Source organism: Palaemon carinicauda, chromosome 31 (assembly GCF_036898095.1).
Source record: "Palaemon carinicauda isolate YSFRI2023 chromosome 31, ASM3689809v2, whole genome shotgun sequence".
NCBI lineage: Eukaryota > Metazoa > Arthropoda > Malacostraca > Decapoda > Palaemonidae > Palaemon > Palaemon carinicauda.
Genome location: NC_090755.1, coordinates 62,048,855 through 62,066,047, shown reverse-complemented (window position 1 = coordinate 62,066,047; position 17,193 = coordinate 62,048,855). Strand labels below are relative to the sequence as shown.

At 39.4% G+C, this 17,193-nt stretch overlaps 3 protein-coding genes across 3 annotated transcripts in view; 2 read left to right on the top strand and 1 right to left on the bottom strand.

Annotated features, from left to right (window-relative positions):
• The window catches only part of Mtmr6 (Myotubularin related protein 6), a 913,496-nt gene that overhangs the window by 851,726 nt on the left and 44,577 nt on the right, over positions 1-17,193 (bottom strand). The window contains exon 2 of the mRNA XM_068355203.1: positions 7,613-7,856. Coding sequence (XP_068211304.1) covers positions 7,613-7,636 — 24 coding nt within the window. The 5' untranslated portion in view covers positions 7,637-7,856. The remainder of the gene's footprint in view (positions 1-7,612; positions 7,857-17,193) is intronic.
• On the top strand, positions 12,518-13,195 carry LOC137624768 (uncharacterized). The gene has a single exon (XM_068355719.1). It carries the CDS (start codon positions 12,518-12,520, stop codon positions 13,193-13,195), a length of 678 nt encoding a protein of 225 aa, XP_068211820.1.
• On the top strand, positions 13,328-14,200 carry LOC137624767 (uncharacterized). Its single transcript, XM_068355718.1, has one exon. It carries the CDS (start codon positions 13,328-13,330, stop codon positions 14,198-14,200), a length of 873 nt encoding a protein of 290 aa, XP_068211819.1.

The window sequence follows — 17,193 nt, the reverse complement described above, 5'->3', positions numbered from 1 at the left end:
AGAACGGAGACTCGAAATCTGGAAGGAGTCAAACCTAGGGTCCGCCACCCCCGGATTCTGAGTCTTAGCAATAAACTCAGGGACGAATTTGAACGTTACCTCCCCCCATTCCCTTGAATGGGCGATGTCATACGAGAGACCATCAAGTTCACTAACTCGCTTGGCCGAAGTCAAAGCTAGTAGGAACACCGTCTTCAAAGTTAGGTGGTGATCTGAAGCCTGGCTTAATGGTTCATAGGGAGGTCTCTTAAGAGACCTGAGAACTCGAACCACTTTCCATGGAGGAGGTCTCACTTCCGACTGAGGGCAGGTAAGTTCATAACTTTGTATGAGTAGGGATAGTTCCAGCGAGGAAGAAATGTCCATTCCTTTGAGCCTGAAGGCTAGACTTAAGGCTGAGCGATAGCCTTTCACCGCCGAGACTGAAAGGTGCATTTCTTCCCGCAAATACACGAGGAACTCCGCTATTGCTGGAATAGTGGCATTGAGTGGAGAGATACCCCTTCCACGACACCAACCACAGAAGACTTTCCACTTTGCCTGGTAGACAGATGCGGATGATTTTCGCAGATGTCCAGACATCCAGATCGCAACTTGTTGCGAAAATCCTCTCTCAGCGAGGAGATGCTGGATAGTCTCCAGGTGTGAAGTCGTAGCGAAGCTACGGCTTTGTGGAAGATGTTGGCATGTGGTTGTTTGAGTAGATTGTGTCGCGGAGGGAGTTCTCTCGGAAGTTCCGTTAGGAGTTGCAGAAGGTCCGGAAACCATTCTGCGTGATGCCATAGCGGAGCTATGAGGGTCATTGAAAGATTGACCGATATTCAGGTCTTGTTGAGCACCCTCCTCATCAGACAGAACGGGGGAAAGGCGTACACGTCGATGTTATCCCACGGTTGTTGGAAGGCATCTTGCAAAAGCGCGCCTTGGGATCCGGGACTGTGGAGCAGTATAGCGAGAGCTTGAAATTCAACGCTGTCGCGAACAGATCCACAGTTGGGGAACCCCACAAAGTCAGGACTTTGTTGGCTACTAGATGATCCAAAGACCACTCGGTACTCACTATCTGAGACACTCTGCTCAGATTGTCGGCGAGCACATTCCTCTTGCCTGGAATGAAACGTGCCGATAGTGGAATCGAGTGGACTTCGGTCCATCTCAGTATCTCTACTGCAAGATGGGATAGCTGCTTCGAAAAGGTACCTCCTTGCTTGTTAATGTAAGCCACTACTGTGGTGTTGTCGCTCATCACCACCACAGAGTGACCCGCCAGGTATTGTTGGAACTGTTGAAGGGCCAAGAAAACGGCCTTCATCTCTAGATGATTTATATGGAGGCACTTTTCTGTTTCTGACCACAGGCCTGAGGTCCTGTGGTGAAGAAAGTGGGCCCCCCACCCTTTCTTTGAGGCGTCCAAAAACAGCATCAAATCCGAGGGGAGGACGAGAAGATCCACTCCTCTTCGTAGGTTCTCGTCTGTCACCCACCACTGGAGGTCCGTCCGTTCCGCAGGTCCCATAGGGATCAAGACGTCCGGGGAATCGTAACCTTGATTCCACCGGGACTTGAGTCGCCACTGGAGGGATCTCATCCTGAGGCGACCGTTGGGAACTAGACGAGCCAAAGATGAGAGGTGACCGAGGAGACGTAACCATGAGTGGCCTCCGGAGGAGACAGATGGGGAAGGGTCAGAAGGGAATTTACTGGCGAGGAGAAGGGAGAGAGGTCGTGACTTCAACCTGGAGGATGACCCTGATGGCAATGAATCCATTTTCAACCCCTTTTACCTCCTCCAGCTATACATTTCCCACTGGAAAGAGGGTCACTCCTAACATTCCAGCTTTGCTATTATCTACTCCTTTATACAGAGCAAAGGTTTGTATATGTACCAAAACAAACACACTTTCACTTAAAAGGCAAAAAAAAAAAAGTTAAACAGCCAATGTGAGAACACTATGAGTACTGTACCTCTGTACACCTCGGCAGCTGATATCACGGTTACGTCTCGGTGTGCTTGCTAGAGGGCCGAGTTTTCCCCACCTCCTACCAGTAACTATCGACACTCCTTGTTAAAATTCTAACAATTGAATTCCAAGCAAGTTGAAATCATACTCTTCCTTTTAAAGGACTCCGGTTTGTATTCATTTAGGAGCAAAAGCAAATTCTTCCTTTAATTGAATCCAATGATCTACCCTACAGGTTTAACCAGTTTTTAATCGATTTGACAGACTACAGATAAACAGAAATTTACTTTAAAGGACTTTACAGGTGAGGAGAGCATGAGATTAGGATCTCTTGGAAAAAAACAAATGCTGGAGCTCCCATTATAGCCATAGATGGAGGTAAATAAACCTTCCATGTCCAAGTGCAAGTTGAGACAAATTCAATGGTTAAAGGGGATCCATGGGGGTAAGCTCACCTTTGATTAGACAGAGCACAGTATTTTTGGAAAGATTATTTAATTATGATGATGGAATTCTTGATTAGGTTAGGTTGCATTTCGTGTAGTAAATAGTCCCATCACCTTAGGAACCTTTGATCTACAGTACAGTATCCCGTTTAAATTCCATATTGTATTGAAAGCCAATATTTCCACATAAATTTTTTTTTTCTCATCAATTTTATAAAAACTTTTATTATATCAGCCTTTCTACACAGACACTTACAAATTTACATAATTTCATAACCAACATTTTCTGACTGGAAAGTTTAGCATAAATGGTTCCTGAAATGTTTGGGAAAATCCTGCAATCGCAACGCCATATCTACGGTACAATTTCCATTCTATCTCTATTCCTTACTTCCAGCTCTCAATAGTGTCTCGGCTTTTAACATCAAAACATTCTGTAAAACATTGTGAAATGCCTACAAGAAGTTAATTTTAACCAAATGAAGTTAAGGGTAGTCCTACATACTCATAACTTTAGATGCGATAGTTTTAATGCCTTTATTGTAAAGGAAGCCTTCAATTTGCCCTTAGGCCTATTTCACACCATGCAGTTTCAAACCACCATTGCCACCAGTGTGGTACACTCGAGTGATAAATCTAATGATGCTTTCACGCCAACGCTGTAGCATTATTTCACTGCTGCTGTACCGCTTTGCATAAGTGGCGCCCTACTGGACTGAGCATTTACACGCCATAGGCGGTGAGAATAGATTAACATGTCCAATACAAGTCTTAACAACAAGCTGTTTATATTTTCCTACTCCACGAGCAGTAACCGACGATTTGCCTGTCCAATACAAGTCTTAACATCAAGCTGTTTATATTTTCCTACTCCACGAGCAGTAACCGACTATTTGCTTGTCCAATACAAGTCTTAACATCAAGCTGTTTATATTTTCCTACTCCACGAGCAGTAACCGACTATTTGCCTGTCCAATACAAGTCTTAACATCAAGCTGTTTATATTTTCCTACTCCACGAGCAGTAACCGACTATTTGCCTGTCCAATACAAGTCTTAACATCAAGCTGTTTATATTTTCCTACTCCACGAGCAGTAACCGACTATTTGCCTGGCCAATACAAGTCTTAACATCAAGCTGTTTATATTTTCCTACTCCACGAGCAGTAACCGACTATTTGCCTGGCCAATACAAGTCTTAACATCAAGCTGTTTATATTTTCCTACTCAAAGGGCAGTAACCGACTATTTGCCTGTCCAATACAAGTCTTAACATCAAGCTGTTTATATTTTCCTACTCCACGAGCAGTAACCGACTATTTGCCTGTCCAATACAAGTCTTAACATCAAGCTGTTTATATTTTCCTACTCCACGAGCAGTAACCGACTATTTGCCTGGCCAATACAAGTCTTAACATCAAGCTGTTTATATTTTCCTACTCAAAGGGCAGTAACCGACGATTTGCACGTCCAATACAAGTCTTAACATCAAGCTGTTTATATTTTCCTACTCCACGAGCAGTAACCGACGATTTGCACGTCCAATACAAGTCTTAACATCAAGCTGTTTATATTTTCCTACTCCACGAGCAGTAACCGACGATTTGCACGTCCAATACAAGTCTTAACATCAAGCTGTTTATATTTTCCTACTCCACGAGCAGTAACCGAAGATTTGCACGTCCAATACAAGTCTTAACATGAAGCTGTTAATTTTTCCTACTCCACGAGCAGTAACCGACTATTTGCCTGGCCAATACAAGTCTTAACATCAAGCTGTTTATATTTTCCTACTCAAAGGGCAGTAACCGACTATTTGCCTGTCCAATACAAGTCTTAACATCAAGCTGTTTATATTTTCCTACTCCACAAGCAGTAACCGACAATTTGCACGTCCAATACAAGTCTTAACATGAAGCTGTTTACATTTTCCTACTCCACGAGCAGTAACCGACAATTTGCACGTCCAATACAAGTCTTAACATGAAGCTGTTTATATTTTCCTACTCCACGAGCAGTAACCAACGATTTGCCCGTCCAATACAAGTCTTAATATCAAGATGTTTATATTTTCCTACTCAAAGGGCAGTAACCAAGCACTCGTATACTACAGACTCTCATAGTGTACATAATAGATCAAGACTACAGTATATTGACATGAAATTGCTAATTCATTATGATATTCGAAATGAAACCTAAGCTCTGGGACAAACATGTCTCCTTTAGATGGGTCAGGTGGAATGATGCACTAAAGAATGGGTTAAGTAATATACCAAATTCTGGGATGAGCTAGGTTACGATCAAAAGACTAATGAGCAAATTTCAATTAGCACCGTTTGGAATAAAAGTGGGTGATAATGTTTCCTATTGAGTAAGCTGAATATACCAATATTTTTTAGTACATTTCAATGTTTGCCTATCCTAGGTTACTTCAAGGAGGGTTTCATGTTAGCCTAGGCCTAGTTCATTCCATCACACCCTGTTTTTATTTTTTACTAAGCCTAGTCAATGCAGAATGGTTGTTAGCCAGCTATGAAAAATAACTGAGAACGTGAGTCGCTCATTGAGTTACCAGACCTACTGCTCGCATAGAAAATAAGGACCCTTCCTATCCATGTCAGTCGTCAACCCCATTTTATCATATCTATACGTAAGCTGGCTAACGAACTAGTGCTAATTATTCACTTACTGGTTTTCGTTCAGCGGTGGCTAGCTACACTCGCAATTAAACATTTTATTGCTCCTCTGTTTTGACGCGCAGTACATGTTACCCTACGTGAGTTAGCTGAGAGGGCGATTATTTTGGCAAAAAAAAAATTGGTGACCAACCACTTACAAACTACCCAAAAAAATTTTCTAAATTATCCAGAATCTTAAATAAGAGATTAAACTCTTTAGGCTAATTTCTGGATTAATAACTTGCTTCCCATGGCAGTGAAAACCACTACAATTTAAGGACTTGGCCTAGAACTTCTGGTTTCATTGTAGTGAATTACATGGCAATGTAACCTAGGAAAAAAAACTACTGTTTCTAATAGAAAAAATTACGCTCTCTTCGAAAATGACACTCGTTCCCGTCGCAAATTAATAGTTTCAGAAATACAGTGAACCCTCGTTTATCGCGGTAGATAGGTTCCAGACGCGGCCGCGATAGGTGAAAATCCGCGAAGTAGTGACACCATATTTACCTACTTATTCAACATGTATATTTTGACTTTTAAAACCTTCCCTTGTACGTAGTACTGTTAACAAACTACCTTTTAATGTACAGAACACTTAATGCATGTACTACAGTACCCTAAACTAAAACAGGCACAAATATTAAAGGCGATTTTATATCATGCGTTTCCTAAACACGCTAAAAAGCACGATAAAAAATGGCAACCAATGTTTTGTTTACATTTATCTCTGATCATAATGAAGAAACAAACTGGAGGTAGAGCTTTGCTTATTACCCAGACATATTTCCCATACTTTTCCCTTAGAACTACATCACATCTTCCTACTTTAGATATATATATATATATATATATATATATATATATATATATATATATATATATATATATATGTATATATATATATATATATATATATATATATATATATATATATATATATATATGTGTGTGTGTGTGTATATATATATATATTTATATGTATACACATATACATACCTACATATATACATACATACATATATGCATAAATACATGCATACATATATATATATATATATATATATATATATATATATATATATATATATATATATATATATATATATATATATTACTGTATATATATGGGTTATGGAAAAAATCCGCGAAGTGGTGAATCCGCGATGGTCGAACCGCGAAGTAGCGAGGGTTCACTGTATATATACATCTATATCCTCCAATAATGGGGGACCCCCAGTGGGAACTCGGGGTTTTGGGTGGGGAAAACATACTGGGGAATCGATATATAAACGTAAAACAAGCCTTTTCTTCTCTATACATTACCTTCTTGAAATTATAATAACCGGAGGAAAATACAAAACAGTATATCTGGATAAACTTTGGAGGCGCCGTTACAAAGATTATGTCATGAAAAAATACAGTAACCAGTGCTGCCAACGTCCGATGTAGATCAAATGTTATTTTGTGACCTGTCATACTACTAGTCTAGGTTAGGTGGGTTTATTAGGTTCTGTGCCCTTTTTGTACTTTTTATATATTGAGTAAAACTTATATGGAGAAATTATTTAATATATGGAAATATCTATCATTACTATCTTTAGTAATGTCAACGAGCCGTTGGTAACTCTGTGTACCATACGTCAATGTTGGTAACACTGCGTATTATTGGTAACGTTGCTAATGTTATCGTTCGTTCGTAAGAGAAGTGACACCGTGCATCTCAAAGTTATCTGAATTGGTTGATCTGTTTGTTTCCGATTGAAATGAACATCAAATTCGCTTAATTCACGGTATTTACTATAGGAAAACAATTATATTTCGTTTCCCCAGTATGTTTTCCCCACCCAAAACCCCGAGTTCCCACTGGGGGTCCCCCATTATCGTAGGATATAGATGTATATATATTTCTGAAACTATTCATTTGCGACGGAAACGAGTGTCATTTTTGAAGAGATCGTAATTTTTTCTATAAGAAACAGTAGTTTTTTTCCTAGGTTACATTGCCATGTAATTCACTACAAAAATACCGAACTTCTTTTAGACAGAAGCTTAGCCTATCAAGTGTCAATATAACGAAGTACAGTTACTGTAATTGATACCACATGAGGGGCATGACTTTAATTTCAGTAAGTAAGCATTTACCCATAGGATAAAAAAACCATAGGAACCAATTTGTAATATACTGTAGCATAAGACAGGATAGTGTTATTTGATAGGTGAAAACATTAGACCTATGTTTACTTACTTTTCCAGTTCATGTTTAGACCTATCCTATATAAAACAACTATGAATAAGTTTCATTACTCTAATAGCTATATCAGACCTATATAAAATCATACAACAGATATAACATTAAATAAGATAAAAGCAGAGATTTTAAGGGAGAATATTGACCGCACATGCAAGGTCAAGGATGAATGAGCTCAACTTTTTTGTTAGACTAGACACCTGTTAAATGTCAATTCTCAAAAGGAAATTCTCAAAATCACAAAAGGCTGCCATGGGCTCGTTTCAATGTGTCTTACCTTTGGTGTTTTGATGTGCTCCATTCCGTAGTTTGATGTAAGACAGGGGTTTAATGTCAAGAGATTCAAGCACCGATCACCAATCAAACGTCATCAACAACTCCCCATCTGTCAACACTTCTTACGAATTTGTGTTCGATTTCGTTCAAAGAAAATTATGACCAACCACCAAATATTTTTTTAATTGTGATAAAATAAAATATATGATAGGAGCCTTCTAACAGCTTCGTGTTCTCTATTTTTTCTGCAAGTAAACAGAGAAAATTATTTGTATTAGAACTCTATTGAGAAATGCATAAACAGGCAGACGACAGATGTAAACAATAATGGACGATTTAGCCGGGTGTTTCAAAAGGTATTTTGTGCTCATAAATACCATTCTAAGAATTGATTCATATGATGGAAAATCTGATTTTACATGATACATATATACAAGAAATTCGCTTTGAATAAAGTTGTCTTAATACAGTGTAAGCATTGATATCCTTAGCTTGAATTTGTTGTAAAAATCTTAATATTTTTCACATAATTAGCCTTAATTTCATTGCTGACTTTGACCATGTCAAGTACCAGGCACAAAGAGGAATAGGTGGATATATTCTTAACCTCATTATTGAATTTTTAAGCAATACATTGCAGAGTAGTTGTTGCTGGGCACCATAGCTTATATAACAAGCTCATTGCATATGCAGATGATGCTACTCTGTTTGCATTAATTCTATCTCCAGAATGTAGACCTATGGTTCCAGAATCCCTTAATGGAGATCTAGCTAAAAATTTGTGCATGGTGTAAGTTATGGGGCCTGAAAGTGAACCCTAACAAACCTCAAAGTATGATTGTTAATCTATTATTTTTTTTTTCATTTCTGGTCTGATATTAATCTCGGTCACCGTAGTTTAGTTAGTTCTTTATGCATATTACATAAGACTTTTCATAATTCAGACCATACATTGCGTTCAGACCTTCGTAGACTTGATTCTAAGTCATGTCTTCTTCATCACAAGGCAAATTACTACACAATACTCATGAAGTTTTATTCAACTGTGGTCAGGGTGTGAAATTGGCTTCCTAATTTGTCGGTTGAATCGGAGAAAACTTCAGAAGTTCAAGCTTTTTGTAAATTCTTTCCTGTTGAATTGGTTGACGTACGTCTAGTTTTATAGTTTATGTATGACAAATCTATTTTGATGTTACTGATCTTAAAATATTTCATAGCGTTTATCAATTACTTATATAGGTTATAATCTACTCCCTTACATTTCCTTTCCTCCCTGAGCTAATTTCTCTGTTGGGAGCCCTTGGGACTGTTAGCATTCTGCTCTTCCAACCAGGGTTGCAGCTTGAATAATAATAATAATAATAATAATAATAATAATAATAATAATAATAATAATAATAATAATAATAATAATAATAATAATAATAATAATAACGCTAACTTGGTTAACTACTGCACTGTAATTGTTCGGTGTCTACTTTCTTCTTGGTGAGGGTAGAAGAGACTCTTTGGCTATGGTAAGCAGCTCTTTCAGGACACTCTAAAATTAAACAATTGTTCTCTAGTCTTGGGTAGTGCCATAGCCTCTGTACCATAGTCTTCCACTGTCTTGAGTTAGAGTTCTCTCGCTTAAGGGTACGTTTGGGCACACCATTCTATTATTTCTTTTTTTCTTATTTCCTTTCCTCACAGAGCTATTTTTCCCGTTGAAGCCCTTGGGATTATAGCATCCTGCTTTTCTCACTAGGGTTGTAGCTTAGGAAATAATAATAATAATAATAATAATAATAATAATAATAATAATAATAATAATAATAATAATAATAATAATAATAATAATAATAATAATAATAATCTCCTTCCCGGCGTTATGAAATTAACAAATATTTCTTTATAATGACTCCTGAAGTCCTCTTATTTGCAATTAATTCATCTCTTCTAATTCGTTACCGTTATTTCATTTTCTTCATTATTTTATCCCATGTATAAAAAACACGTGGTTTCAACATGTGAAGAGTATGCTCTATCATTCAGCCAGCCGCCAGTAACAATGCTATCATTCTTATCACAGCATTTTTTTTCTAGTATTTTCTTATCGGATATGGATTATTTTTAAACACATGCATAAAAAACCAACAATGTTCAAATGTGTGAGAGAGAGCACACCCTTTTGTGTATGCTGGCATAAGAGAACATTCATCTTGTATTATCATAGATAAGTTCTCGACATATCTTGAGGCAAAATAATTAAACTTGTGAATACCCAAGTTTCATATAATTTTGTACTTTGAACTTAATGTTTTCTGTACCGTATGGGAACTAAAAGATTTCTAGACGCATATAAAACGTCGTAGTGTGCTGTTTAACAATAGAGTTTTGTAGAAGCGCTCAATACATAATCAATCATAAACTTTTTATACGTTTTCTTACAATGACATAAAAGTGATCACACGATTCGGGAACAGGATATGTTGATGATAGGCCTATGCAAAGTGCTTATGGTGCACAAAGGAGGCAACAGGACATGTTAATGATAGGCCTATGTGAAGTCCTTATAGTGCACAAAAGAGGCAACATGAAGTATTAATGATAAGCCTATGCAAAGCGGTTATGGTGCACAAAGGAGGCAACAGGACATGTTAATGATACCTATGCAAAGCACTTATGGTGCACAAAGGAGGCAACAGGACATGTTACTGATACCTATGCAAAACCCTTATGGTGCACAAAGGAGGCAACAGGACATGTTACTGATACCTATGCAAAGCACTTATGGTGCACAAAGGAAGCAACAGGACATGTTACTGATACCTATGCAAAGCACTTATGGTGCACAAAGGAGGCAACAGGACATGTTACTGATACCTATGCAAAACCCTTATGGTGCACAAAGGAGGCAACAGGACATGTTACTGATACCTATGCAAAACCCTTATGGTGCACAAAGGAGGCAACAGGACATGTTACTGATACCTATGCAAAGCACTTATGGTGCACAAAGGAGGCAACAGGACATGTTACTGATACCTATGCAAAACCCTTATGGTGCACAAAGGAGGCAACAGGACATGTTACTGATACCTATGCAAAGCACTTAAGGTGCACAAAGGAGGCAACAGGACATGTTACTGATACCTATGCAAAACCCTTATGGTGCACAAAGGAAGCAACAGGACATGTTACTGATACCTATGCAAAGCACTTATGGTGCACAAAGGAGGCAACAGGACATGTTACTGATACCTATGCAAAGCACTTATGGTGCACAAAGGAGGCAACAGGACATGTTACTGATACCTATGCAAAACCCTTATGGTGCACAAAGGAAGCAACAGGACATGTTACTGATACCTATGCAAAGCACTTATGGTGCACAAAGGAGGCAACAGGACATGTTACTGATACCTATGCAAAGCACTTATGGTGCACAAAGGAGGCAACAGGACATGTTACTGATACCTATGCAAAGCCCTTATGGTGCACAAAGGAGGCAACAGGACATGTTACTGATACCTATGCAAAGCACTTAAGGTGCACAAAGGAGGCAACAGGACATGTTACTGATACCTATGCAAAGCACTTAAGGTGCACAAAGGAGGCAACAGGACATGTTACTGATACCTATGCAAAGCACTTAAGGTGCACAAAGGAGGCAACAGGACATGTTACTGATACCTATGCAAAACCCTTATGGTGCACAAAGGAGGCAACAGGACATGTTACTGATACCTATGCAAAGCACTTATGGTGCACAAAGGAGGCAACAGGACATGTTACTGATACCTATGCAAAACCCTTATGGTGCACAAAGGAAGCAACAGGACATGTTACTGATACCTATGCAAAGCCCTTATGGTGCACAAAGGAGGCAACAGGACATGTTACTGATACCTATGCAAAGCCCTTATGGTGCACAAAGGAGGCAACAGGACATGTTACTGATACCTATGCAAAGCCCTTATGGTGCACAAAGGAGGCAACAGGACATGTTACTGATACCTATGCAAAGCCCTTATGGTGCACAAAGGAGGCAACAGGACATGTTACTGATACCTATGCAAAGCCCTTATGGTGCACAAAGGAGGCAACAGGACATGTTACTGATACCTATGCAAAGCCCTTATGGTGCACAAAGGAGGCAACAGGACATGTTACTGATACCTATGCAAAACCCTTATGGTGCACAAAGGAGGCAACAGGACATGTTAATGATAGACTTATGCAAAGCACTTATGGTGCACAAAGGAGGCAACAGGACATGTTAATGATACCTATGCAAAGCACTTATGGTGCACAAAGGAGGCAACAGGACATGTTACTGATACCTATGCAAAGCACTTATGGTGCACAAAGGAGGCAACAGGACATGTTACTGATACCTATGCAAAGCCCTTATGGTGCACAAAGGAGGCAACAGGACATGTTACTGATACCTATGCAAAACCCTTATGGTGCACAAAGGAGGCAACAGGACATGTTACTGATACCTATGCAAAACCCTTATGGTGCACAAAGGAGGCAACAGGACATGTTACTGATACCTATGCAAAGCACTTATGGTGCACAAAGGAGGCAACAGGACATGTTACTGATACCTATGCAAAGCACTTATGGTGCACAAAGGAGGCAACAGGACATGTTACTGATACCTATGCAAAGCCCTTATGGTGCACAAAGGAGGCAACAGGACATGTTACTGATACCTATGCAAAGCCCTTATGGTGCACAAAGGAGGCAACAGGACATGTTACTGATACCTATGCAAAGCCCTTAAGGTGCACAAAGGAGGCAACAGGACATGTTACTGATACCTATGCAAAGCACTTAAGGTGCACAAAGGAGGCAACAGGACATGTTACTGATACCTATGCAAAGCACTTAAGGTGCACAAAGGAGGCAACAGGACATGTTACTGATACCTATGCAAAACCCTTATGGTGCACAAAGGAGGCAACAGGACATGTTACTGATACCTATGCAAAGCACTTATGGTGCACAAAGGAGGCAACAGGACATGTTACTGATACCTATGCAAAACCCTTATGGTGCACAAAGGAAGCAACAGGACATGTTACTGATACCTATGCAAAGCACTTATGGTGCACAAAGGAGGCAACAGGACATGTTACTGATACCTATGCAAAGCACTTATGGTGCACAAAGGAGGCAACAGGACATGTTACTGATACCTATGCAAAACCCTTATGGTGCACAAAGGAAGCAACAGGACATGTTACTGATACCTATGCAAAGCACTTATGGTGCACAAAGGAGGCAACAGGACATGTTACTGATACCTATGCAAAGCACTTATGGTGCACAAAGGAGGCAACAGGACATGTTACTGATACCTATGCAAAACCCTTATGGTGCACAAAGGAAGCAACAGGACATGTTACTGATACCTATGCAAAGCACTTATGGTGCACAAAGGAGGCAACAGGACATGTTACTGATACCTATGCAAAGCACTTATGGTGCACAAAGGAGGCAACAGGACATGTTACTGATACCTATGCAAAGCCCTTATGGTGCACAAAGGAGGCAACAGGACATGTTACTGATACCTATGCAAAGCACTTAAGGTGCACAAAGGAGGCAACAGGACATGTTACTGATACCTATGCAAAGCACTTAAGGTGCACAAAGGAGGCAACAGGACATGTTACTGATACCTATGCAAAGCACTTAAGGTGCACAAAGGAGGCAACAGGACATGTTACTGATACCTATGCAAAACCCTTATGGTGCACAAAGGAGGCAACAGGACATGTTACTGATACCTATGCAAAGCACTTATGGTGCACAAAGGAGGCAACAGGACATGTTACTGATACCTATGCAAAACCCTTATGGTGCACAAAGGAAGCAACAGGACATGTTACTGATACCTATGCAAAGCCCTTATGGTGCACAAAGGAGGCAACAGGACATGTTACTGATACCTATGCAAAGCCCTTATGGTGCACAAAGGAGGCAACAGGACATGTTACTGATACCTATGCAAAGCCCTTATGGTGCACAAAGGAGGCAACAGGACATGTTACTGATACCTATGCAAAGCCCTTATGGTGCACAAAGGAGGCAACAGGACATGTTACTGATACCTATGCAAAGCCCTTATGGTGCACAAAGGAGGCAACAGGACATGTTACTGATACCTATGCAAAGCCCTTATGGTGCACAAAGGAGGCAACAGGACATGTTACTGATACCTATGCAAAGCCCTTATGGTGCACAAAGGAGGCAACAGGACATGTTACTGATACCTATGCAAAGCCCTTATGGTGCACAAAGGAGGCAACAGGACATGTTACTGATACCTATGCAAAGCCCTTATGGTGCACAAAGGAGGCAACAGGACATGTTACTGATACCTATGCAAAGCCCTTATGGTGCACAAAGGAGGCAACAGGACATGTTACTGATACCTATGCAAAGCCCTTATGGTGCACAAAGGAGGCAACAGGACATGTTACTGATACCTATGCAAAGCCCTTATGGTGCACAAAGGAGGCAACAGGACATGTTACTGATAGACTTATGCAAAACCCTTATGGTGCACAAAGGAGGCAACAGGACATGTTAATGATAGACTTATGCAAAGCACTTATGGTGCACAAAGGAGGCAACAGGACATGTTACTGATAGACTTATGCAAAACCCTTATGGTGCACAAAGGAGGCAACAGGACATGTTACTGATAGACTTATGCAAAGCACTTATGGTGCACAAAGGAGGCAACAGGACATGTTAATGATAGACTTATGCAAAGCACTTATGGTGCACAAAGGAGGCAACAGGACATGTTAATGATACCTATGCAAAGCACTTATGGTGCACAAAGGAGGCAACAGGACATGTTAATGATAGGCCAATGCAGAGCCCTCATGGTGCACAAAGGAGGCACAGGGGATGTTAATGATAGGCCTACGCAAAGCACGTATGGTGCACAAAGGAGGTAATATGACATGTTAATGATAGACCTATGCAAAGCACTTATGGTGCACAAAAGAGGCAACAGGAAGTGTTAATGATAGGCCTATGCAAAGCGGTTATGGTGCACAAAGGAGGGAACAGGGCATGTTAATGGTAGGCCTATGCAAAACGCCTATAGTGCACAAAAGAGGCAACAGGAAGTGTTAATTATAGGCCTATGCAAAGCAGTTATGGTGCATAAAGGAGGCAACAGGGCATGTTAATGTTAGGCCTATGCAAAGCGCTCATGGTGCACAAAGAAAAAAGTTGAAAACCCTACACTATTGTAATCTATGATAGTGAATGACATCTATATGCTACTCATAATGGTAAAAAAATGAAGAAAAAGAGACTTGTGTCATCTATAAGCCGAAGGATTTTAATAGGGAAAATAGCCCAGTGAGGGAAGCAAATAAGGGGAAAAAATAGAATAGTTTGCCCGAATGTACCCTCAAGCAAGAGAACTCTAGCCCAAGACAGTGGATGACCATGGTAGAGAGGCCAATTGGAAACGTCTCTGTCTGGCAATCTGCCGGACTGGGTTTCGCGTCGCGCTCAAGTTTAATAGCTTCTGGTAGTGTTTGCAACCTCACCATCCTTGTGACCTAAGGATGGGGGATTTGAGGAGCCTATAGGTCTACCTGCTGAGTCATCTGCAGCCATTACCTGGCTCTCCCTGGCCCTTGCTTGGGTGGAGAAGAGGCTTGGGCGATGATCATATGTGTATATGGTCAGTCTCTGTGGCATTATCACTGCTCCTTGCCTCTGCCATTCTTGAGTGAACTTTAAATCATTAAGGACTGTAATGCATTTGAAAAATAAAGTTCTTTTGAACAAGTCTTAACCATAACAATGTGATGTGTAAATCAAACTCTGCGTAATTCTATTACTGTTTGTAGTATGATTTATTGTTAATTTGTTCTCATCATTTATTCATTTCCTTATTTCCTTTTCTCACTGGGCTATTTTTCCCTGTTGGAGCCCTTGGGCTTACAGCATCTTGCTTTTCCAACTAAAGTCCATTTCTTTTAGCTAGGCATATTTGCACCGACTCGCACCGGTGCCCTTTTAGCTCGGAAAAGTTTCCTGATCGCTGATTGGTTGGACAAGATAATTCTAACCAATCAGCGATCAGGAAACTTTTCCGAGCTAAAAGGGCACTGTTGCGCAGCGGTGCCCTTTTAGCTCGGAAAAGTTTCCTGATCGCTGATTGGTTGGACAAGATAATTCTAACCAATCAGCGATCAGGAAACTTTTCCGAGCTAAAAGGGCACTGTTGCGCAGCGGTGCCCTTTTAGCTCGGAAAAGTTTCCTGATCGCTGATTGGTTGGACAAGATAATTCTAACCAATCAGCGATCAGAAAACTTTTCTAAGATAAAAGGACACCGTTGCGAGTCGGTGCAAATCTGCCTCGTTAAAAGAAATGGACTACAGGGTTGTAGCTTGGCTAGAAATAATAATAATAATAACAATAATAATAATAATAATAAGAAGAAGAAGAAGAAGAAGAAGAAGAAGAAGAAGATAACAACGTGATAACTTCAGACTTGCAAACTTGCAGCGAATGTTTTCATGTTGAACAGGCTGACATAAGTCTCTCTCTTCATAGTTTTATATTTGACATTATTTCAACGTTGTGATAGATCTCAAAATGTTATATATTCCTTATTCGTTGCTTTTCTTGTAGTTTATTTCGTTTCCATCTATTCCTTTTCCTCACTGGGCTATTTTCCCTGTTGAAGCCCTTGAGCTTATAGCATCTTGTTTTTTCCAGCTAGGGTTGTAGCTTAGTTAATAATAATAATAATAATAATAATAATAATAATAATAATAATAATAATAATAATAATTAGGATTAAGAATCATACTGTTGATCGGACACTCGCTAAGAAAAGGATTTCTTCTAGTAACGCACTTAAAAAATAGTCAGATTGTATATGTATTTGTTCCACTTACATTAAGAATATATAAATTCTATGTTTATAAAATGTGTCAATATGAACTGATCATAATGACAGCAAAATCATTTACCTTCTAAGTTATTAATCAGATGTAATCCTTTTCAACTGTTAGGATTAAAATGATTCCAAATGACTCGGACAGAAAGGCTCTGGTAATTTTTCCTCAAAACTTTTTTTTTTCTTCTTTTTTTTCTTTTTTGGCACATGCTCAAGCGAACGCTATTCTCAGTAAATGTAAATTTCTCCAACATTGTAGCAGTTCTTAATAAAATGTTTTAATAAAAGGCGCACCCGGTTTGAACGATACCGTGGCCAAGATATTCAATTTTCCTTGTGGTATATTTGCATGCTCGTAATATACACACATAGAGACGCGCATAAATACATACACACACACACACACACACACACACACATATATATATATATATATATATATATATATATATATATATATATATATATATATATATATGTGTGTGTGTGTGTGTGTGTGTGTGTGGGTAAAATTATGACAAGTAAAAAGTGATAATCGTTATAAAGTATATGTACCAAGCCAAGAAAGGCATTATGAGATAATTAACTATTGACATTAAAAGCGATGCTATAAGGTGTTCGTATGACAAAAACATTAGCTTAGAT

Bases quoted from the DNA above. Each gene is read 5' to 3' on its own strand.
- LOC137624768 (XM_068355719.1), top strand. From the start codon at position 12,518: ATGTTACTGATACCTATGCAAAACCCTTATGGTGCACAAAGGAGGCAA.
- LOC137624767 (XM_068355718.1), top strand. From the start codon at position 13,328: ATGTTACTGATACCTATGCAAAACCCTTATGGTGCACAAAGGAGGCAA.